Source organism: Stegostoma tigrinum, chromosome 28 (genome assembly GCF_030684315.1).
Source record: "Stegostoma tigrinum isolate sSteTig4 chromosome 28, sSteTig4.hap1, whole genome shotgun sequence".
Classification (NCBI taxonomy): Eukaryota; Metazoa; Chordata; class Chondrichthyes; order Orectolobiformes; family Stegostomatidae; genus Stegostoma; species Stegostoma tigrinum.
Genome location: NC_081381.1, coordinates 14091967 through 14117541, shown reverse-complemented (window position 1 = coordinate 14117541; position 25575 = coordinate 14091967). Strand labels below are relative to the sequence as shown.

The following is a 25575-nucleotide window of genomic DNA, read 5'->3' as shown; positions in this document are numbered from 1 at the left end:
GGAGCACAAAAGCTGATGTTTCAGGCCTAGACCCTTCATCTAAGAAGGGCGTAGGCCCGAAACATCACCTTTTGTGCTGCTGAGATGCTGCTTGGCCTGCTGTGTTCATTCAGCTTCACGCTTTGTTATCCAGGTAAGGTTGGCAGTTTATTTCCTGTCTGCTGCCTGTCTTGGTGGGATTGAACCCAGGTTTCTGGAATCTTACATGGGTCTCTGGATTCACAATCTAGTAATACTTCCACGAAGTTATCACGTCCCCTGTATCATGTGTATTTACCCCTTTTATGTAAGTGCTGGGTCTGTAGTTCAGTAGTTAGAGCACTGGCCTTGTTAACCGTGGGCCATAAGTTCAAATCCCACTGTGGCAATTTTTGGGGGTGGCAAGGTGGCTCTGTGGCTAGCACTGTCAGCCTCACAGCACCAGGGGTCTGGGTTCAATTCCCAATCAGGCAACTGTTCATGTGGAGTTTGCACGTTCTCCCTGTGTCTGCATGGGTTTCCTCCCACAGCCCAATGATGTGCAGGCTGGGTGGATTGGCCATGTTAAATTGCCCCACAGTGATCAGGGATGTGGAGATTAGGTGTATTTGGTGAATGGGTGGGATTCTCTGAGGATTGGTGTGGACTTGTTGGGCTGAAGGGTCTGTTTCCACACTGTAGGGATTCCAGGGGGAAAAAAAAGACAGAACCTGCTTTTAATAATTCTTTATTAACTGTCCTTCAATACTTGCTGAGAGAAATTCTGTGTCTGAAAACCTGCCCACAGTAACCTTTACTTCCAGCCTAGTTGGCAATTTTTATGTCCATAGGTCAAACCTGTGTTCATTTCCAGTTTGTTTGCTGCATTTGCTCAACAGCGTTTGCAGGTTCGCAGCTACTGGCCTCCCACCAATTTTACTTCTCCATTTCAACCTGTGCTGATTGTACCTTTCGATTCTTTTTACAATGTCGACTGATTTCAATGGCACCTGGAACATTATCAGCAATGAAAACTTCGAGTCTTATATGCAAGCATTGGGTGAGTGTGAAAATGTTTCAATGTAGAATTCTGACGCAACTTTCCGCAGAGTTTGGTAACATTTCTTCTCAACAGGAGATATAAATGTCTTTGTTTTTGTCTGGAAATGAGGGTTCGGAGGTTTGTTAATTTTTTCTGGTGCCTGTTATCTTACAAAGAGGAGCATTGTAACTAATAATGAAATTGGGGTGTTTCAACTAATCTGCTAAAGAGAATTCGCAGTAAGAATTTTAAAGAGCAATTAACGTCCTTATTTTGGCTGTGAGCTCAAGCAAATGGATAATAATAATTTTGAACAAAAACAAAGTTGCTGGAAAAGCTCAGAGTTAACGTCTCGGGTCCGGTGAGCCTTCCTCTGAATAATCATTTTGAAAGTGTTTCCGTTTGCAGCCTTGTTGGACTGACTCTGAACTACCTGTTGCCTGCCACTTTAACATACCACCCTGCTCCCTGGCCAACATCTCTGGCTTGCTGCAGTGTTCCAGTGAAGCCCAACGCAAGCTGGAGGAACAACACCTCACTTTCCACTTGGGGACCCTACAACCCTCCGGACTCAATAAAAAGTTCAACAATTTTAGGGCCTAAACTCTCCCATTGTCCCAACCCCCCATCCCACACACCAGGCCTTGTTAACACATAGTCTGCCACTACACACCCCCTGTTGTTAGTCACTAACTGCCCCCATTAACAACTATTTACGCTCACAGCCTGATCGTTAGCAACTCCTTTGTCTGTCCAACTGTCTTTCTCTCTCTTTGGGCCGTATCCTATTGTTTACTCCCTCCCCCCCCCCACCCACCTCCCTATTTTCTGCATATAAACTGATGTTTTCCCAGCCACCATCAGTTCTGAGGAAGGGTCACCGGACCTGAAACGTTAACTCTGTGTTTTCTCCTTCACAGGTGCTGCCAGACCTGCTGAGCTTTTCCAGCAACTTTGTTTTTCTTTCCATTTGTTCTGCCCCAGGTATGTCGATTACGCAGAAATCTAATTATTACATTAATTTGCGGATCACCGGCAGGGCCAACACTTATTGCTCACCCCTAATTGCGCTGCAGAAGGAGATGAGCAGCCCCTTTTTTGAACCACTGCAGTTCCCAGGTTTCAGGTACGTGCGCAATGCTAACAGGGAGGGAGTTCCCTGGACGGTGACCCAACCCACACTGAAAGAACGGTGATATATGTTCAAGTCAGGATGGTGAGTAATTTGGAGGAGAACTTCTCATGTATCTGCTGCCCCTGTCCTTCTAGATGGTGCTGCCTAAAAGGCATTGGTGAATTGCAACAGTGCCTGTTGTAAACAGCATACACTGCTACCACTGCGCATTGGTAGTGGAGTAAATTTTCAGTGTATTGGACGTGGTGTCAATCAAGCTTTGTCCTGGATGGTGTCAAGCTCCTTGAGTGTTGCTGGAGCTGCATCCATCCAGACAAGTGGGGAGTATTCCATCACACTCCTGACTTGTGCCTTGTAGATGGTGGACAGACTTTGGGGAGTCAGGGGATGAGTTACTCATGGGAGAATGGCACCAATACTACATGCCACTTATGAGCCCAAACCTGGATGTTGTTCCTGACTTGCTGCATTTGGACACATTCTGCTTCAGTCCCTGAGGAGTCACAAATATTACTGAACAAAGTACAACCATCAGCGAACATCCCCACTTCTGAGCTTATGATGGAGGGAAGGTCATCGATGAAGCAGCTGAAGTTGGTTGGACCGAGAACACTACCCCGAGGAACTCCTGCAGAGATGACCTGGAGCTGACACAACAACCATCTATATTTGTGCTAGGTACGACTCCAAACAGGGGAGAGTTTTACGGTGATTCCTATTCTACCCGGTGTGTGAGGACTGCTTAATGTCTCATTAGGTGAAATAATGTATTTATGTCAAAGGCAATTGCTCCCACTTTCTCTATTGGATTCAGCTCTTAGGTCAATGTTTAGACAAAGGTTGTAACGTGGTCAGAAGCTGGCAGATTTCATCAGCAGATTATTGCTAAGCAGGTCCTGCTCAGTCATCTTGTTGGTGACATCTTCCATCATTTTATTGACGATCGAGCATAAACTGTTAGGATGGTAGTTGGCCAGATTTATCCCTCCTTTTGTTTACTGAACATACCAGGATAATTTTCCACATTGTCAGCAGACGATAATATTGTAACTGCGCTGGGACAGCTTGGTCAGGGCTGTGGCCAGTTCTGGAGCAGAAGTCTTAAGCGGAGTTGTTGCCAGAGTGCTGTCATGGCCCAGTATCCAGGAGCTTCAGTCGTTCATTGATGTCATATGGGCGTGAATCAAATTTTCTGAAAACTGGCATCTGTGAGGTCAGATGGTGGCCCAGATGGGCCATTCATTGGGCACCATGGCTGAAGATGCTTCAGCCTTGTTTGTGGCACTGGGCTTGCCCAGCATTAAGAATTCTAGGTGTGACAGACCTTCGGATGATGGTACATGGGGTGAGTCACATCAACTGGGGAGTCCTAAAAAGATGAGATTATTCTTCTTAGAGAAAAAATTATATTTCATAGAGACCATGAAAATTGTGAATAGCTTTTGTAGAAAATATAAGAAGAAAGAGTTGCCTGTTGTAGAAAAATTGGTGACCAGGTAATACAGATTAAAGGTAAGTCATAAAAGAGCCAGCAATGAGGACCTGAAACTAGCCCAGTTAATCCCTCTCCTGCTTCTTACCCAGAAACTGCAGATTGTAGTCTCACTCCAGGATGTTGTTGGGAGTGTGAGCAAGCCTGACATGCTCCCCAGTCTCAATAACTGTAGAGAGAGGTGGCAGGATGGCTATCTGCCCAACCCAGTAAAATGGTGGTTAATGATTTTGATCAATTGTGCTAGTCCCATATAATGTAGATTAAAGGCTCGAAAGGGAAGTAAAAAAGTTACCAGAGACAATACGATGGCATGATACTTTGCACAGTAGGTTGTCATAATCTACAATTTGGTGCTTGAAAGAACAAAGAAAAGCAGATTTGATGGTAAGGGAAATTGGAGAAACCATTGAAAGGAGAAAAAAATCCTACTGGAGGAGGAGAAATAGATTAATTGGATAGTTATGGCAGAGGTATCATATCTCCACTATACCATCTTGTTCTGTGAAAATAGGAGATCCTTGACAAAATGTTTTCTTGTGAGGTTATTAACTTTTATTGCCACGTGATGTACTTGTGTTATCCATTGCTCTTCAAATGCCAAGAGGCGTGCAGTCTTGTTTATTTGTATCTTCAGTTTTCTGACATTGCTGCCTTCCTGGTATGGCTTTTCCTGTGGTAACTTTCTATTTACCTCTGTGCGATTGGGTCAGTGTTTTCTGACTATTAGGCTGTAGTAGGCATCACACCCTCCTTCCTGCCATTCGTACAGGTATAGTTTTTGAAAATCTTTGGAATGTGGGGAATCAGAATTTGATTTGCTTCCCCAGTTTAAAAAGGAGGCCAATTTGATGCAAAATGTACAGGAGGCAATGATCATTGAATGAGTGATCTACAGGACGGGCTGGTGGTCCAGATGGTGGGGAGGAAATGAGTTTAAATCCCACCATAACAGCTGGTGAAGTTTAAATACAATCATTAAGTTAACATTTCAACTAAGGAAGTCCCAGTAATGGCAACCATGACACTATTGTTAATTGTTGTAAAGGGCACTCTGGTTCACTAAGGAAATCTATCCTTACCCAGTCTGGCCTACACATGACCCCAGATACACAACTATGTGGTTGACTCTTAACCAGCCTCTGAAATGGCCAAGTTCAATATTGGCAATGAATACTGTCCCTGAAGCTACTTCTAGAACCCATGAAAGAAATTTTAAAAAATTAACAGTTTTTGTTCTCTCTGTAGATATTGACTTTGCAACTCGTAAAATTGCCAGAATGCTGAGTCCTCAGAAGATTATTGAACAGAAAGGAGATTTCTTCACTATCAAAACCATAAGCTCATTCAGAAACTATGAAGTCCAGTTTATTGTGGGAGAAGAATTTGAAGAAAATACGAAAGGATTAGACAATCGTAAATGTAAGGTAAGAAATCACCAGAATAATCATAATAGCCATAATTTTCCTGAATAGTGGAGCAAGTTTGAAAGGCTACATAGCTTACTCTGGGCCCTTGGTCTTATGTCCTAAAGTGCTTGTTGGTGAGATTGTGGACCTGTGCCAATGGGAGCCAAATGAGCATATCAAAGCAAAATACTGCAGATGCTGGAGATCTGAAACAAAAATAGAAATTGCTGGAGAAGCTCAGCAGGTCTGGAAGCATCTGTGGGGAGAAAAGCAGAGCTAGTGTTTTGACTACAGTATGACAGTTCTTTAGAACTAAAATGAAATGACTATTAGTTGGAGAAAACAACTTTAAATCTTGTTTCAATTTTCTGTCCATGTCTGAGAGGATGGGAGTATGGAAAAGGTTCATCAAGCTCCCTGCAACCATCTTCTATGGAAAATTGACTGATTTTTGTACTTTCAATGTGTCTTGATCAGCAGTAGTGTTTGTAATGAGAACTGAGCTGTGTCAGGCACTGCAAATTATTTCCAGTAACTTCATGAAAAGTTACATTGTAATATACAAGGCCCAGCTCTCTTGGATTTGGGTAGTGTGAGCAGGGCCATTTCCTAGTGTCACATCTTTGACCTGGAGAAAGTCAGCTGTGTTTTGGTTGCTAAGAGTTAGGTATGGGCTGAGGTCAGGGAGACTGACTCCTTTTCGTTCTCCTGATGTGGGTATGCTCAGTGTTATTAGAGATGAAAATTCAGCTCATTCGGTCTGAATGATTCGTAACAGGTACACTGAGGATTTTGTTTAAACTTATCTTTCCACCATTCACAAATCTCACGCTATAATTCAGTGATGAGCCTTGCTGTGTCATCACATGCAAGTTCAACACACAGCAGAAATACTACAACACAATTAATACAGTTTGATCCATTATCATTGGTGCTAGCTCATAACAGGAGCGATCTTCCCTTTTCTCACCGAAAATAAAGATCTTGCATCTGCATGAACTTCTTGACAACCTCTTACTGTTTTAATTTCCTTTGAGTACAATTACAAAGGAAGCTGCATAGGCAATCACTAAAACCTCAGCAGGCCAGGCAGCATCAGAACACTGTTCTGAAGAAGGTTCACTCGACCCGAAATGCTAACTCTGATTTCTCCCCACAGCTTTTCCAGCAATTTCTACTTTTGTTTCTGATCTTACAGCGTTTGTGAGGTTCTTTTGGTTTTTATCTTGTAATTGCACTCTGCAATGCATGAGCAGCATCAGCAAATTCAATGGGGGGGGGTAGAGTTATGATGCTAAAGTTTGCATAGAGAAATAAAACTAAGAATTTAAAATCTATAAAATTTTTGTGTGTTGTACGTTTCACTTGAAGAATAATACACAATCTTGACCCCTTGAAGCCTTGGCTAACAATACACACGTGCTCATTATTCCAGTCACAGCTACAACAGAAACTTTGTTTATAAATTAAGGTCAATTTAAAATTGCTTTCATCAACATGTTGGCACACCTCTGGGACAGCCAAGACTTGAACCCAGACTATCGGGCATTACCCAACTTGGCTCAACTATTGTAGCACAACACCATTTAAAACATTTTCAATCATCCTGTTCAGGGATTTAACCTAGAGTTGGTGGGACTTGAACCCGAGTCTTTTGACTCAGAGGGAGGGACAGTACCACTGTGCCACAAGAATTTCAAAGAACAACCCTTCATGAGAAATTACTTTAATGCCTCCTGTGGAAGAGCTGCAGCACCACCAGTAGGAGGAAGGTTGAACTGCAGCATGATCAATTCTCAAGGTGACGTCTAATCCAACACAACTTTTCTGGGAATGCAAACAGAACAGGGTGTACTGATTTTAGAATGGGGGTCTGAGTTATATCTGTAACATACCATTTTAATTATTCTTCAACCTTTAAGGAATAAAGGACTGTTTCTGTTATCTGGCATATTACTAAAAAAGGGGAGATTGACTTTTAATTGTTCTTTGGGATGGGCAATAAATACTAGTCTAGCCAGTAAACACCTCAACCCATGTATGAATTAATTTAAATTATATTTCTAATGGATTATCAGTAGAAGAATAAAGAGGCAGGTTAGGAGATATATTTTGCACAAATCTATTAGAATGGATTGTTTTATCACCAGCATTAATTGAAACAAAGGCTATTTACATTTGACACTGGTCCCAAAGGCTTGTCTGTCAGTTCCTGGTTGGACCTAAACTTTGTGAGACTGTGTAAGAGGGCAATAACAAATCATAGAAGCATAAACATTGAAGATAGGAGCAACAGGAGGCCATTCAGCCCTTTGAGACTGCCCCACCATTCTTCACGATCATGGCTGATCGTCCATCTCAATAGCCGAGTCCTGCTTTCTCCCCATAACCTTTGACCCCATTCACCTCAAGTGCTATATCTAGTTGCCTCTTGACTACATTCGAAGTTTTGGCATCAACTACTTCCTGTGGTAATGAACTCCACAGGCTCACCACTTGATGGATGAAGAAATATCTCCTCATCTCCATCCTAAATGGTCTACCCTGAATCCTCAGACTGTGCCCCCTGGTTCTGGACACACCCACCAACGGGAACATGCCCCCTGCATCTCCTCTGTCTGTCCTGTTAGAATTTTATAAGGGTCTATGAGATACCCCCTCCCCATTCATCTGAAGTCTAGCAAAAATAGTCCCAACCTAGTCAATCGCTCCTCATTGGTCAGACCCGTCATCACTGGAATCAGCCTGGTAAACTTTTGCTGAACTCCCTTAAGCACCCTTCCTCAGAATAGGCACCAAAACTGCACACAGTATGCCAGGTGTGGCCTCACCAAAGCCCTGTACAACTGCAACAACACATCCCTGCTCCTGTATTCAAAGCCTCTCGCAATGAAGGCCAACATACCATTTGCCTTCTTTACCGCCTGCTGCACCTGCATGCTTACCTTCAGCAACTGGTGCACCAGGACACCCAGATCCCACTGCGCACTCCCCTCTCCCAATTTACAGCCATTCAGGTAGTAATCAGTTTTCTTATTTTCGCTTCCAAAGAGAATAACCTCGCATTCATCCAAATTATGCCGCATCTGCCATTGATCTGCCCAATCACCCAACTTGTCGAGATCATGCTGAAGGATCTCCACATCCTCAGCACAGTTCACCCTCCCACACAATTTGGTATCATATGCAAATTTGGAGATGTTACGTTTTGTTCCCTCATCCAAATCCTTATATATATTGTGAATAGCTGGGGCCCCAGCACCGATCCCTGTGTTACCCGACTAGTTACTGCCTGCCAGTTTGAAAAGGACCCATTGTAAAGACTCTTTGTCCTAAAATTCTCACAATTTTATTTCCATTGAAATCAACGGAATAAAAATATTCAGAAATGATAAGACACCAGGTATTTGAAATCACAAGCTTTTGGAGCATTTTCCTTCATCAGCGCTCTGAAAGCTTGTGATTTCACTAAACTTGTTGGACTAAAACCCAGTGTCAGGTAAGTTCTGACTTTGTCCACTCCAGCCCAACACCAGCACCTCCACATTAGAATTAAAAATTGCAAATGATGTAAAATGTGTTCATGATTTGTCATCGTTAAGGGAACACAAAACTACTCATAAATAAATTACTGCCCCTCCTCCAACCTGTGTGCGATGATTTGGGGGATGGAATGCTATCTTTTCCATTGATTGCTTCTTATTCTGTGTTAAATGTTGCAACAATCTCTGCTTCAGCTTTGGTAACAAAACATTCCATTCTCAAAGATATGTGCAAAAAAAAAATTTTTGTCTCTTTATTTTCCCAGTGATAGCCCAGAGGAAATAGCCCCTTAATGACTTGCCAAACAGTGGCGTCATCCCTTCACTGCATTACTCTTTATCCACTCCAACTACCACAGGTTTCAGCTTGTGTGTCAGTCAGAAATGTTGCAAAAGAGGTTTGTAGATCTAGCCCACTCCAGAGATTTAGGTTTGAAGGTCTGAGCTGCACTGTTCGAGGTCCTGTTTTTCAGATGAGTTATTGAAACAAGGCCCTGCCTACTCACTACAAGATCCCACGGCACTATTGCAAAGAAGAGTGGGAGACTTATTGTCCCCAATAGCTCTCTCTCAATCAACATCACAAAATCAGAGCCAAGCAGAGATTACTGGAGAATCCAGAGGAGTTAGCTTTCATTTGAGTGTTTAATTCACTGCCATTCCACTTCCAGAAATGCCCACATTAAGAGATGTTCTGATTTCACGTTTTTTTTACTTTTACGAAGAAATTAGATTACCTGTTTGTAGTGAATGGAACAAGGCTGGCCAGGTGGATTTCATTGAATACAGTTTCCCTGATTGGGGTTGTTAATCTTGGCCCTTCAGAGATCCTGGGTCTGCCAGATACAAACAAGCCTGTCAGAGATTCTAAGATAATAAAATGTGAGGCTGGATGAACACAGCAGGCCAAGCAGCATCTCAGGAGCACAAAAGCTGACGTTTCGGGCCTAGACCCTTCATCAGAGAGCTCCTGAGATGCTGCTTGGCCTGCTGTGTTCATCCAGCCTCACATTTTATTATCTTGGAATCTCCAGCATCTGCAGTTCCCATTATCTCTGTCAGAGATTCTGTTCACTCTAAGGACTGGCTCTGAGTGAATACAGTGTGGAGCTGGAGGAACACAGCAGGTCAGAGCAGCATAGGAGGAGCAGGAGAGTCAACATGTTGACTCAGACTCCAGCATCTGCAATTCTTGCTCTCTCCGACTGGCACTGAGCTGGCTGGTCAGAGTCCATGTGTAAGTAAAGGGTGACTTGGTGATGGGATACTGGCTTCTGTGAAGTTATTTCACCAGCCATTATCACATTTCTGCTCTTGCATTCTGTGCGCAAGTTGACTGCCATGTCCCTACAATACAACAGTGTGCTTCAGTAGAAACAGGTTTGAAGATACCTCTATGTTGGTGATTTCTTTTTCCAGTCTCTTGTTACATGGGACAACAACAAACTCTTATGTGTGCAGAAAGGAGAGAAGAAGGATCGAGGATGGACCCACTGGATAGAGGACAATAAACTGTACTTGGTATGTTGTCATGACTATACAGGATACCAATAGGTCACTTTATAACTAGACCCGTTCCTGAAGACTTGTATAATAGTTAGCTATCTGGATGATATTTGTTCTTTTGTCCATGTTGTGGAGTATTACTTAGCTCCTGATTTCCAGAATTCTGCCAATTGAGCTCTAGGTCTGTTTGGGTACAGTTCCTTTTATCACTGCACCTTCATTTCCTTAGTTATGGAATTCCCTCTTTACTTCTCTGTCTTCCTTTAACACAATCTTTGAATCCTACCTCTTCGACAAAATTTCGGATCTTCTGTCCTCGTAACTTTTTGTGTGCCTTGATATCAGGTAGTTCATAAAACTCCTGCAAAGCATCTTAGGACATTTTATCACTATTTAAATAGAAGCTGTTATTGTTTTATGACTGGTTTTTCATTTATTCTTATTTGTCACTTTTTATTTCCTTGGTTTACCCCCACCTCGGCATGATATTCTGAAATATCGAGTTGAAGATCCAGTGCTGATACTTCAATTGGACATAAATTCTTTTAGTTTAAACTTCCATTCACTCTGAAGCCATGAATTGCAGCAATTGTTACAACAGAAGTTTGTTATTTGGCTCAAAGTTCAATTAAACTGTTCTAATTGTCAAGAGAAAATTGCTGTACACAAAACAAATGGGAATGTAAGCTTTAAACAAAATGATAATTTTAAACGTATGCAGTTGTTTGGATGAACTCTGCGAGAAGCAATATCTTGTCCTGTTAGATTCCAGTTTTGACAACAGAGTTGCAATGCTGTTGTTACTGTTGTCACCAGAGGAATACTGTGGCATTTTAACCCACCACCTGACTCCCCAAAGCCTATCCACTATTATAAAGTCAGGCATGTGGTGGAAGACTCTCTGCTCGCTTGGACAAGTTCATAGATAGATAGATAGAACAGTACAGCACAGAACAGGCCCTTCAGCCCACAATGTTGTGCCGACCATTGATCCTCATGTATGCACCCTCAAATTTCTGTGACCATATACATGTCCAGCAGTCTCTTAAATGACCCCAATGACCTTGCTTCCACAACTGCTGCTGGCAACGCATTCCATGCTTTCACAACTCTCTGCGTAAAGAACCTGCCTCTGACATCCCCTCGATACTTTCCACCGACCAGCTTAAAACTATGACCCCTCGTGCTAGCCATTTCTGCCCTGGGAAATAGTCTCTGGCTATCAACTCTATCTATGCCTCTCATTATCTTGTATACCTCAATTAGGTCCCCTCTCCTCCTCCTTTTCTCCAATGAAAAGAGACCGAGCTCAGTCAACCTCTCTTCATAAGATAAGCCCTCCAGTCCAGGCAGCATCCTGGTAAACCTCCTCTGAACCCTCTCCAAAGCATCCACATCTTTCCTATAATAGGGCGCCCAGAACTGGACGCAGTATTCCAAGTGCGGTCTAACCAAAGTTTTATAGAGCTGCAACAAGATCTCACGACTCTTAAACTCAATCCCCCTGTTAATGAAAGCCAAAACACCATATGCTTTCTTAACAACCCTGTCCACTTGGGTGGCCATTTTAAGGGATCTATGTATCTGCACACCAAGATCCCTCTGTTCCTCCACGCTGCCAAGAATCCTATCCTTAATCCTGTACTCAGCTTTCAAATTCGACCTTCCAAAATGCATCACCTCGCATTTATCCAGGTTGAACTCCATCTGCCACCTCTCGGCCCATCTCTGCATCCTGTCAATGTCCCGCTGCAGCCTACAACAGCCCTCTACACTGTCAACGACACCTCCGACCTTTGTGTCGTCTGCAAACTTGCTGACCCATCCTTCAATTCCCTCGTCCAAGTCATTAATAAAAATTACAAACAGTAGAGGCCCAAGGACAGAGCCCTGTGGAACTCCACTCACCACTGACTTCCAGGCAGAATATTTTCCTTCTACTACCACTCGCTGTCTTCTGTTGGCCAGCCAATTCTGTATCCAAGCAGCTAAGTTCCCCTGTATCCCATTCCTCCTGACCTTCTGAATGAGCCTACCATGGGGAACCTTATCAAATGCCTTACTGAAGTCCATATACACCACATCCACAGCTCGACCCTCATCAACCTTTCTAGTCACATCCTCAAAAAACTCGATAAGGTTTGTAAGGCATGACCTACCCCTCACAAAGCCGTGTTGACTGTATTTGATCAAGCCATGCTCTTCCAGATGGTCATAAATCTTATCCCTCAGAATCCTTTCTAACACCTTGCAGACGACAGACGTGAGACTTACCGGTCTATAATTGCCGGGGATTTCCCTATTTCCTTTCTTGAAGAGAGGAATTACATTTGCCTCTCTCCAGTCCTCAGGTACGACTCCAGTGGAGAGCGAGGATGCAAAGATCTTCGCAAGTGGCGAAGCAATTGCATTTCTCGCTTCCCAAAGCAGCCGAGGACAAATCTGATCCGGGCCTGGCGACTTGTCAATCTTAATGTTTGACAAAATTTTCAGCACATCAGCTTCGTCTATCTCTATCCATTCCAGCAAGCACACCTGCTCTTCAAAGGTTTCATTCACTACAAAGTTGGTTTCTTTTGTAAAGACAGAAGCAAAAAACTCATTTAGGGCTTCCCCTACCTCCTCAGACTCCACACACAAGTTCCCTATGCTATCCCTGATCGGCCCTACTCTTTCTTTAACCATTCTCTTATTCCTCACATAAGTGTAAAATGCCTTTGTGTTCTCCCTAATCCGTTCTGCCAAGCCTTTCTCGTGCCCCCTCCTGGCTCTCCTCAGACCATTTTTGAGCTCCTTCCTAGCCTGCATGTAATCCTCTCTAGCTGAACTTGACCCTAGCTTCCTCCACCTTATGTAAGCTACCTTCTTCCTTTTCACTATAAGCTCCACCGCTCTCGTCATCCAAGGTTCCTTAATCTTACCCCTTCTTGCCTGTCTCAGAGGGACATATTTACTCATCACTCCCAACAACTGTTCCTTAAACCGTCTCCACATGTCTATAGTTCCCTTACCATGGAACAACTTCTCCCAGTCCATGCTTCCTAACTCATGTCTAATCGCATCATAGTTTCCTCTTCCCCAATTAAATATCCTCCCATTCTGCCTAATCCTCTCCTTCTCCATAGCTATGTAGAATGTGAGGCAGTTATGGTCACTATCACCAAAATGCTCTCCCACCACAAGATCTGATACCTGCCCCGGCTCGTTTCCGAGCACCAAGTCTAGAATGGCCTCTCCCCTCGTCGGCCTGTCAACGTACTGCGTTAGGAAACCCTCCTGAACACACCTTACAAAAACAGCTCCATTCAAATCTTCTGCTCGAAGGAGGTTCCAATCAATATTAGGAAAGTTAAAGTCACCCATTACAACAACCCTACTGCGTCCACACTTTTCCAAAATCTGTCGACCTATGCTTTCTTCAATCTCCCTGCTGCTATTGGGGGGCCTGTAGTAAACCCCTAATGAGGTGACTACTCCCTTGCTGTTCCTAATTTCCACCCATACTGACTCAGTAGGCAGATCTTCCTCGACAATGGAAGCTTCTGTAGCTGTGATGCCCTCTCTGATTAGTAGTGCTACACCCCCTCCTCTTTTTCCCCACTCCCTATTCTTTTTAAATGTTCTAAACCCTGGATCATCCAGCAACCGTTCCTGCCCCTGAGAAACCCATGTCTCTGTTATGGCCACAACATCATAGCACCAGGTACTGATCCATGCTCTAAGTTCATCACTTTTATTCCTGATACTCCTTGCATTAAAGCAAACACACTTTAACCGATCCCTTGGTTCCTTCCCAGGAAAATCCTTCCCACTAGCTGGTCTACCTCTTGCTACTGCCTCACCTGCATCAACGCTCACCTCTGGTATACAGCTCAGGTTCCCACCCCCCTGCCATACTAGTTTAAACCCTCTCGAACTACTCGAGCAAACCTTCCACCCAGGACATTGGTCCCCTTCCAGTTCAGATGCAACCCGTCCTGCTTGTACAGGTCCCACCTTCCCCAGAAGGCATCCCAATTATCAACATATCTGAAGCCCTCCCTCCTACACCAGCTGCGTAGCCACGTGTTCAGCTGCGCCCGCTCCCTGTTCCTCACCTCGCTATCTCGTGGCACCGGTAGTAAACCAGAGAACACTACTCTGTTCGTCCTGCTCTGCAGCTTCCATCCTAACTCCCTGAAATCACTTTTTATATCCTCAAACCTATTTCTGGCTATATCATTTGTGCCAACATCCACGAAGCTCAACAGCATCCAAGATATCCCTCTGCATAATTGGCACCCCATTCGCAAGCATCCACCTCCTCCACCGCTGATGCTCAATTGCAGCAGTGTGTACAATCTACAAGATGCACTGCAGAAATTCACCACAGATCCTTAGACAACACCTGCCAAATGCACAGGCACTTCCATCTGGAAAGACAAGGGCAGCAGATATATGGGAACACCACCATCTGAAAGTTCCCCTCCAAGTCACTCAGCATCGTGACTTGGAAGTTTATCACTGTCTCTTCACTGCTGGTGGGTCAAAATCCTGGAAGTCCCTCCCTAAAGGCACTGTCAATCTACCTACAGCACACGGACAGCACTGATTCATGAAGGCAGCTCACCACCACCTTCTCAAGGTCACGTAGGGATGGCAATAAATGCTGGCCAGCAAGCGTTGCCCACGCCCCACAAGCGAATTTAAAAAAACACTCTTGTAACCGGAAGTTCTAGGTACATTCTCCTGCTCCTTACATTGGTGTTGCTACGAGAGGATTTTTTTGTTGTGTAGTGACAGATAATTGCTTTTTTGAAAACAATATTTTGAAAGCCAAGGCTCAATCAGACTGACGTAAAGCGTTCTAACTTAAACTGCTATTGATTTGACCTTGTATTATAATAAGAGCTCTTAGTCCTTGACGAAAAAAGGAAATAGGATTCTTAAATTACAACATTTTAAAATAGATACAATTACGTTCACGGCAAAGAAAGAAGATAGACCTGACGAACCTGACATGATGGTACCTGCTGTAGGCAGAGGATAAAATCACCATCTGAAAAGTTGGATCGTGATAACACTATTGATGACCACAAAACTATATCATTTCTTTCTCTTTAGGAACTCTTCTGTGAAAACCAAGTGTGCAAACAAGTTTATAAGAAAATGTCCCCAGCTTAAAAACAAGTGGAAAAAAACAAATGTGATTCCTATCATTTTAAGGATGGTGATTTTGGCTACATTTTACAGCTGCTTTTCTTCAATTAGGAATCAATTTGCTTGTCATCCATTGGTTTCAAATAAGGTAGTACTTCTTAATTCACTGAGACAAAGATACCCCCTCATTCCATATTATTGAAAAATTGAAATACCTTGACACTCAGTATGGATCTTCTATAATCAGCTTCATTTTTGGGAGGTAAACTGATACTTTTGGAATGTGGTTGTTTTTTGGAAAAAATTGCATGCGAGAATCTGATAATCATTAAAGAATAGCAAAGTGATATGTGTGCTGTGTTGTTCTGTGTAACACCAAATTATTCTTATTTCCTTAACTAACTTTATGGGGTTGTAGAGATTTCCTTCTTGTGCTAGCAATGAAATACCTTCCACTTCCCTCCCATCCCAAAGCAGGAGAGGACATAAGCAGGAGTTCGACCACTTCTATGTTCGAACAAAAATTGAATGGGCAGTCTCTGGTTTCATCGAATCCCTACAGTGTGGAAACAGACCATTTGGCTCCTCCGAAGAACATCCCACCCAGGCTCATTCCCCAACCCCTACATTTCTGATGCCTAACCCACCTCATCCAGATATCCCTGAATGCTATGGGAAATTTAGCATGGCCAATCCAAATATGCTGCACATCTTTGGGCTGTAGGAGGAAACCGGAGCTGCCGGAGGAAACTCACGCAGACACAGGGAGAATGTACAAACCCAACACAGATAGTTTGCCCAAGGATTGAATTAAACCTGGGTCCTGGCGCTGTGAGGCAGCAGTGCTAACGGTTGAGCCACTGTGTCACTGCAATTGTCATTCGCCTAGTAATCTAAAGACCAGGCAAATGTTCTGCAGGACCCTGGGTTTGAAAAAACTGGTAAAATTTCAATCCAGTAACAGCTGGAAGTAAAAGCAAGTTCAATGTTATCCTGTAACCATTACTGTAAAAACTTATCTGGTTAATGATGCCCTTCACGAAAGGAAATCTGCCATCCTTATCTGGTCTGTCCTGTAATGAATGATCAGAGCTATGATTGACTCCTATATGATTTCTGAAATGACCCCCACAGTTGTGTGAATCTCCTGCAAAGCCCAATGAATAGGAATGAAACTGGATGGACCACCCAGCATCCCATAGTCATCAGAAACTACAGTGGTAATCTGTCAATTCTGCAGAATCCTCCTATCTAACAAGGTCTTATAGCATCAGGTCAAACATGGGAAAGGAAACCTTTTGTTAATTAGCACCAACCTATTCCCCAACCCCAACCTTCTCACCTGGGGAATCAGTACTGCAGCATGTTGAACACCAACTGGAAAAAGTTATGGCAATGGCACAAAGCATAGTCTGGGCAGGAAGTTTCAATGTCAGTTACCGAGATTGTCTCCATAACAACACACCTGATCGAGCTATTCGAGTCCTAAAGGATTGAGTCTGCAGCACATGGTGAGGGAACCAACAAAAGGCAAAAACATACTTGGACCTTGTTCTACTCATCACAGATGCATCTATACATGATAGTAAGGTAACCATCACAGGGACTACTGCATAGTCATTGTAGAGACAAAGTGCTGTCTTCACATTGAGGATACTCACTTACATGTTGTGTGGCTCTACTGTTACTGTTTCAAACAGATTAAGCAACAGAAAACTGTGTGTCCATGTGGCACTGTGGGCCACCAGCTGCTACAGAATTGTACTCAACCACAATCTGCAAACTCATGGCCCAGCATAGCCTCTCCACCTTTGTCATCATTCCAGGAGATCAACCCTGGTTTTCAGATGGGCTTCAAATTTGTAGGATCACATTCCTACTTGGGAAGTAAGATCAACCCTGATGAGCTACTAAGATTCCTTGGCTTTTTCATCTTTTTCAAAACATTTCAATAAAAATCATGGAGTACCATGCATTGACCACTTTTGATTCATTTTTCCAGTACCTTTCACAGTCAGCATTAAATTTCACCTTCCTCTGTATTTTGTCCAAATCCCTCTGCAGTTTCTTTTGTTTCATTAGCTCGGCATCATCTGGAAATGTTATTACTTTGTGCAGAGTTTTATGGATCCAGGACAGTTTTGTAAATTGGAATGATCAGGCACAACACTGAGCCCTGGGTAGCACTCCATTTGAACACACTCTCCAGCACAACATACTTTCACAAATGAATATCCTTTGCTTTCCAATCTTCAGCCAGCTCTACCCAGTCATAGGATTTACCCCAAATTCCAATACCATGCATATAATCAGAAGTCTTTCACTCAGAACTTTATAACATGCATTTTGGACATTTCAATGCACCTGTGTTTGGTTGTCTGTTCCTCAAACAAGTCCAGTATATGTGTCATGTGGATCATCCTCTTTTAGAAGTAAACATCTCCAAACAGTCATATTTATTTCTATGATGTAGGCATTGACCAGGTACTTAAAATAAGGGGGGGTAGGATAATATTTGATCAGGGGTTCAGAGAGCAAAGTGGGAAAGAGGCAAAGGAAGCGTTATGAGTGGGACAGACTCATGTGATTGAAAAAGTGGAAAGGAAGAAAGATATTTGGGCCACAAGTCATTTGTTAATTTTCACCACTTCCACCATTCCTGACTTCTTTCTCTTCCACGCCATACCACATCAATGAAATAAGGGAAAAGAAAAAATAAAAGAGAAGGATGGCTGTAGAAGAGGAGAGACAGAAAGTGGCAGCAAACCTGATAGAGGGAAAAAGAGACAATATTCTCTACAGATTGTTAGCAATGCTATGAAAGATAAATTGGTTGTGAGAAACTGGTGGTGGTAGAGAGAAATATTTATTGGATTGAGTTGCACTAGATGAGGAAAAGAAAAAGATCTGGGTGTGGATAATGGCAGACACAAATCCAACAATGTCCAGTCATTGTAAATTAACAAAGAAGTAGGACCAATCACATTAGCTATCCATTCCCGTCACCTTCAACACACTGTGATAGAAACCTATACCATCTATAAGATGGAGGGCAGCAATTCGCTGAAGGTCCTTCAACTGAACCTTTCAAACCCATGACCTCTATCATCCAGGAGGACTGACGCAGCAGATACAGGGGACGACCACCACCTGCAACTGCCTCTTCAAGGCAAACATCATATTAACTTGGAAGTATATCACCATTTTTTCAGGGCTGCTGAGTCAAAATCCTGGAACTCTATTCCTAACAACATTGTGGGTAGTCTCTACATCCCAAGCACTGCAGTCGTTCAAGAAAGCATTTCATGCCATCTTCTCCAGGGACAATTAGAGATGAGCAGTCAGCGATGTTCACATTCCCATGAAATAATGTATAAGTATTGGTGATGTAAATTGTCCCATTGGGAACACCCAGCATGGGTTCATGAAGGGTAGGTCATGTTTAACTAATTGGTGGAATTCTTTGAGGACATTACTCTCATGGTGGACAATGGGGAACCTGTGGATGTGGTGTATCTGGATTTCCAGAAGGCATTTGACAAGGTGCCACACCAAAAGCTGCTTCATAACATAAAGTTGCACAGTATTACAGGTAACATAGTGGCATGGATAGAGGATTGTTTGACCAGTAGAAAGCAAACAGTAGGGGTAAATGGGTGTTTTTGTGGTTGGCGGTCAGTGGCTAGTGGTGTGCCTCAGGGATCAGTGTTGGGACAGCAATTGTTTACACTTTGCATAGATGATTTGGGGTTGGGGACTAAGTCTGGTGAGTCAAAATTTGCAGATGACACTAAGGTGAGTGGCAGAGAAAAGTGTGCAGAAGACACTGAAAGTCTGCAGAGGGATACAGATAGTCTAAGTGAATGGGCAAAGGTCTGGCAGATAGAGAACAATGTTGGTAAGTGTGAGGTCGTCAATTTTGGCAGGAATAACAGTGAAATGGACTATGTTTAAATGATAAAAAATTGCAGCACGCTGCTCTGCAGAGGGACTTGGGTGTCCTTGTGCATGAATCGCTAAAAGTAAGATTGCAGGTGCAGCAGGTAATTAAAAAGTCAAATGGAATTTTGTCTGCCATTGCTCGAGGGATGGAGTTTAAAAACAGGGAGGCCATGCTGCAGTTGTATAGGGTCCTGGTGAGGCCACACCTGGAATACTGTGTGCAGTTTTGGTCTCCTTACTCGAGAAGGGATATACTGGCACTGGAGGGGGTGCAGAGGAGATTCACTCAGTTGATTCCAGAGTTGAGAGGGTTGGATTATGAGGAGAGACTGAGTAGACTGGGATTATACTCATTGGAATTCAGAAGAATGTGGGGAGATCTTATAGAAACATATAAGATCATGAAGGGAATAGATAAGGTGGAGGCAGGGAGGTTGTTTCTGCAGGAAGGTGAAACTGGGACTAGAGGGCATCGCCTCAAAGTAAAGGGAAGCAGATGTAGGACTGAGGACAGGAGGAACTTCTTCATCCAAAGAGTTGTGAATTTGTGGAATTCCCTGCCCAGTGAAGCAGTTGAAGCTATCTCACTGAAAGTTTTTAAGGCAAGGCTAGATAAATTTTTGAACAGTAAAGGAATTAAGGGTTATAGTGTGTGGGCGGGTAAGTGGAACTGAGTCTCAAAAAGATCAGCCATGATCTTATTAAATGGCGGGGCAGGCTCGAGGGGCCGGATGGCCTACTCCTGCTCCTAGTTCTTATTTTTACTTTCTAAGTAATGATATATGCCAGTAGGAGGCTTGACAGGGTCAATGCAGAGAAATTGTGTCCATCTGTGGGAGAGATTCAGACCAGAGGGCACAATCTCTAAGTAAAGAACAAAAACAGAACAGCTCTGAGGGAGGGTCACTTAACCTGAAATCTTATCTCTGATTTCTCTCCACAGATGTTGTCAGACCTGCTGAGCTTTTCCAGCAATTTGTTTTTGTTTCTGATTTACAGCATCTGCAGTTCTTTCAGTTTTTACCTCAGAGTAAGGAGCTGCCTACTTAGGACAGAGTGAAGGAAATGTTTTTCTCTCGGAGAATGGTAAATCTGTGCAACTCTTTACCACACAGAGCTGTGGGAAGTTGGATCATTACGTAAATTCAAGGGTGAGATAGATTTTTAATCAAAACGAAAACTAAGGATTATGTTGAAAAGGCAAGATAATGGAGTCAAGGATTATCAGATCAGTTATGATCTCATTGAATGGCAGAGCAGACTCAATGGGCTGATAACCCTCCTCTGCTTCAGAGGTAGTAGGAACTGCAGATGCTGGAGAATCTGAGATAACAAGGTGTAGAGCTGGATGAACAAAAGAGGCCAGGCAGCATCAGAACAGCAGGAAAGCTGACGTTTCTGAAGAAGTGTCTAGGCCCAAAACATCAGCCTTCCTGCTCCTCTGATGCTGCTTGGCCTGCTGTGTTCATCCAGCTCTACACCTTGTTATCTCAAACCCTCCTCTGCTCCTGTGTCTTATGGCCTAATGGTCTACATCACCAAATCACTTAATTTAAACTTTAAGTTGCCTTGCCAAAGTTCTGATCATTATGCAACTAGAATGCTGTGTTGAGTTGTGATCATTGAAGTAAAAGTAAGCGTGTGCCTTGTGACTAATGTATTGACCAACACAGCTCTGGAGGACTCAGAGTACCAGAACTAATGTTTTAGCCAACCAGTCCTGCGAATGTTTGCTCATTAAGGGTCCATTCCGATGTTGACTTAAAAGGACCACCTCTCTCCCTTTTGTGTAACATTACTCAGTCTGATTACATCAGATTTTTCTAATGTAACACTTCAGTTTGAAACCTGAAAGCCTTTCAGGAATCTTTCTCTACCATACTTTCCATCCAGTTCCAATTTCATTCACAACCAGAACAGCAAAGTTTTGCCTTGCATTTCCTTTTATTAGAAACATGTTCCACCTATAACCCAAAACCCTAATTAGAATGTTGAAAGGGAATTTTTGTTTTGCTTTTCTTAAAGAACCACAATGTTAGAAACCTCAAATTAGCATACATCTTCACCCATGGTAACAATATTTTGCTTTAATTTCGATAAATTTCAATTATAAGTTCCCATTAACTTCTTGACTTGACATTTTCTTTATGTGACTCCAGACCCACAGCATCTACCCCTGCGTTCTCAGCTGGGATAATATTTCAATGTGAAGAGAAAGCAAAGTTAATGTTTGGTCCAGTGATTCTTCATCAGAATGGAACTGAGTTCTAATGAAGGTTCACTGGACTCAAAACGTTAACTCTACTTCTCTCCAAAGAAGCTGCCAGACCTGCTGAATTTCTCTAATAATTTCTGTTTTGTTTCAGATTTCTAGCATCTGCAATTCTTTGTTCTTTTCAGCCCCCAATTTTATGATTGTTACGCCATTTCTTTCTGCTGATTCTCTGACGAGGGAAGATTCTGCTCTATTTATGGTGGAGTTTGAGCAAGGTGCAGCCTAGAGCTTCACAAGGTGGGGATCGGGACCCCTAGTGGGGCCATGAGTTAAAACTTTGAAATCGCAATCTCAGAGCAATGATGGCTGCCATGGACCTTTGAGAATTATAACTGCAGTAACCCACCCTGCCTGCCTGATTTCACTGATGTGACCACGGCGCCATTACAGTTTTCAAACCTGGAACTTCTTTCTTTGTTCACCTGTGGGATGTGGGCATCGCTGGCTGTGTCAGCGTTTATTGCCCACTCTTAGTTGGCCTTGAGAGGGTGGTGGTGAGCTGCCTTCTTGAACCACCACAGTCCATGTGCTGTAGGTTGACCCTAGCATTTGGCATGCTTGCCTTCATTTGGCAGACCTTTGACTACAGGGTTTGGGAAGTTACACCGAGCTTGTAAGGATGTTGGTGAGACCTCATCTGAATTACTGTGTCCAGTTCTGATCTTCCTGTTATATGAAGGACATTATTAAGCAGGAGAAGGTTCAAAAGAGATATATCGGGATTTTGCTGGGAATGGAGGGTTTGAGCTATCAGGAAAGGTTGGATAGTCTGGGACTTTTTTCACTGGAGCATAGGAGATTGAATGATGACCTTATAGAGGTTTATAAAATAATAAGGGATATAGATAAGGTGAATGGCAGGTGCCTTTTCTCTAGGGTGGGGGATTTCAAGACTAGGGTTTTGTTTAACACACAGGGTGGTTTGTGTGTGGAATGAACTTCCAGAGGAAGTGGTGGATGTGGGTACAGTTACAATGTTTAAAAGATATTTAGATAAGTACATGAATAAGGTGTGTTTCAAGGGATATGGGCCAAACACAGGCAAATGGGACTAATTTAGTTTGGGAAAATTGGTCGGTATGGACTGGTTGTTTCTATGCTGCATGACCCAAAATGCCCTTAGGGATTAAATTCCAGGATTTTGCCCCAGTATCAATGAAGAAATGACGATATATTTCCAAGATAGGGTCACAATGAGAAAATGTTTAGAAAGCCTTCCCCTGGCCAGTGCAATAACTGTGAGATGATCTGCTTTTCCTGCTCCATCACATGCTCATTGCACAATGTGGTGTTGCAATGGAAGGCTGCCAGAGGAACATCTTGAAAGGTAATGATTTCTGCAGCTTGAGTCCCACTTCTCACTCTTAGTAAATCAAACACAGTGCATCAGCTGCAAAGTTGCAAAACTGTAACCCATCATTACTTGACGGGCGAAACCTTGAGAACAATCGTCAATGAACTTACCCAGCCCCAAATCATGTGACGTTCCCAACCCAAGTCACCGGCTTGTTCCTGCTCCTGGTACAAGTAGAATTTGTTTCCTTCTATTTTAAGCATTCAGTGAGTTGAGACTTTGCCAGTCTATTTTGCGCCGAGCTATGCCATTACCAACCCGATTTATCACAACGTAAGCCATTAATGTGTCGCTGTATTATTCCACTTCAGTTACTGAGGTGCTGAACAAGGAAATATTTGGCTCATTTGTGCGATATAGGAATGTGTACAGTGGCTTGAGTCAAAAACAAAATTGATTCCCTTTTTGCAAATCAAAGCAATTTTCTGAAGGCTTAATGTTGTACGTAAATCATGGTCAGAAATGAGGAAAATGTCCAGTGAGTGGGGTTTAGGAATTCAGGCAAGTTGTACAAACAAAGGACAAACACAAAGAATGCTGGAGAAAATCAGCTGGCAGCATCTCTGGGAGAGAAACAGAGCTAAAGTTTGAGTCCAACTGGCTGGGAACTCTCTAATCTGGAAGCCCCAATTGGAAAAGGGCAGAAAACTCACCTTAAAGTGATGACCTCGTTCCTTGGCTTACTTTGTGATAAATCAGGTTGGTAATGGAAAATTGCTGTGAGGCAGCATTGCAAGCATGGATGGGCTCCTCCACCCTTCCAGCTTTTTACCCATGGTCGGACTATGATCTGGAAAATTCGTCTCATTGGTTCCAGGGTTGAAGGACTTCAATGACATGGGTGGCTTGAAAAACTGGGGTTACTCTCTTTGAAGTGGAGAAAGTTGAGAGGCGTGGTGTTTGATTCATGAGCATTCTGGAGAAACTAGAAAGCGAGAAACTGTTCCCACCTAGTGGGAGAGTAAAGAACCAAAGGACTAATTTAAGTTGATTGGCACTGGAACTAACAGCACAATGAGGAAAAGCCATTTTATGTGGGGAGTGGCTACAAGTGCACTGTGTTACCTGAGGGATAGATGAAGACAGATAAAAGGAAATGGATCCACACCAAACAGAAAGATTTGGAAAAGGCAATGGATCGGGACTCAGTGGATTTTTTAAAGAACCAGGTCGAGACATGAAGGGCTGAGTGACCTCCTTCCACACTATAACTGTAATTCCGTGGTTCCATGAATTTTAATGTTCATCTTGCTGAATCATTCAATTGACTGTAAGGAAAGTACCTGATTAATTATTTTCCTTGTGTGAGCTGGCAGGATGTAAACCATTTCAGTCACATAATTTCCTGCATTGTGAAGTCTGTTAACATCAACCAAAATGACCAGGACAGGTGGATGGGATAGATTTTGGGTTAACATCTCAGGTGAGGTTTATTTGGAAATGTTGCATTCATTCAGCAGGGCACAGAAGTGTCAGCCTAGGTAATGTGCTTCCGCCCCAGGGGTGACTTTGAATTTTCCAATTTGGAATGTTACCAATAAAGCTCTGTACAAATAGATACATTGCATTGACATGAAATAGTTTGATATATTCCATGACAAAATACAAGTCTGTCCAAGTGCCTTATTTTGAAAATGTTTTCTTCTAAGAACATCTTAACAATCTTAAGACAACAACAAAATCGTTCAGTAACATTCCGGACAGGGCAAGTGTTGACTTGTACTCTGTGTTATCAGTTAACTGAACTTCTGTCCAGGAATTGTACTGCAATGTCAAATGGGTTGAAAACACACTTTACAACACTAGTAACAAATGTATTACATATGAGAATTTCCTTTATGACATGCTTTAATCAATTATTCAATTTAAAATAAACATATTACCAGCAGTAAACAGTATGATTTTAAAGAAGAATTATTCTTTTACATGATACGGGTTTGCTGGCTAGCCCATCATTTCATTTATTGCCCACTTGTAGAGAAGCTGGTGGTGAGCTGCCTACTTGAACAACTGCAGTCCATGTGGGGAAGGTACACCCAGTGTGACATTAGGAGCGTAGATCAAGGATTTTGACCCAGCCATAGCGAAGAAACAGCAATGCATTTCCAAGTCAGGATGGTGAGTGGCTTGGAGGGGAACTTTCAGGTGGTGGTGTTCCCATTTATCTGTTTCTCTTGACTTTTTAGATGGTACGAGTTATGGGTTTGGCAACTGCTGTTGAAGAAGCCTTGCAGTGGAACTTGTATAGTTGATAAACACAGATAAATTAAATCCTGCATTTCAAATCCCAAAATGGGTGTAGTATATATTGGTCCATGTGCTGAAAGGTCTAAAGGTCAAGGAGCATAGGCCTGTTCAGTCACATCAGAACTCATGGTATAAATCAAGACCCTGGGGAGATGTTATTCTCGAATTAAGAGACAGCTCTCAATGATGCAACACTGCTACACCTGTGTGGGGTCAAGAGAGTGATTGTTGAAGGTAATGGATGGGGGTACCAATCAAATGGACCGCTTTGTTCTGGTTGGTGTTAAGCTTGTTGAGTCTTGTTGGAGCTGCAATTATTGAGGAGTATTCAGTCACATTTCTGACTAACATCTTATAGATGGCAGATTGACTGTAGAGAGTCAGAGTTGAGCACTTGCTACTCACCATCCCAAGACTGCATGTTATTGAGGACTTGGTGCATTTTCTTCAGTATCTGGATAGTCATGAACAGGGCTGAACATTGTTCAATCAACATTGAAGATCCCCATTTCTGACCTTCTTGTGGAGGAAAGA

General features: G+C 42.9%; 1 protein-coding gene across 1 annotated transcript in view; it reads left to right on the top strand.

The window, feature by feature from the left end:
* The window catches only part of nmnat1 (nicotinamide nucleotide adenylyltransferase 1), a 48372-nt gene extending 32802 nt beyond the window's left edge, over window positions 1-15570 (top strand). The window contains exons 6-9 of the mRNA XM_059655593.1: window positions 922-1018; window positions 4876-5054; window positions 9998-10099; window positions 15188-15570. Coding sequence (XP_059511576.1) covers window positions 922-1018; window positions 4876-5054; window positions 9998-10099; window positions 15188-15247 — 438 coding nt within the window. The 3' untranslated portion in view covers window positions 15248-15570. The remainder of the gene's footprint in view (window positions 1-921; window positions 1019-4875; window positions 5055-9997; window positions 10100-15187) is intronic.
* The last annotated feature ends 10005 nt before the right edge of the window (window positions 15571-25575 follow it).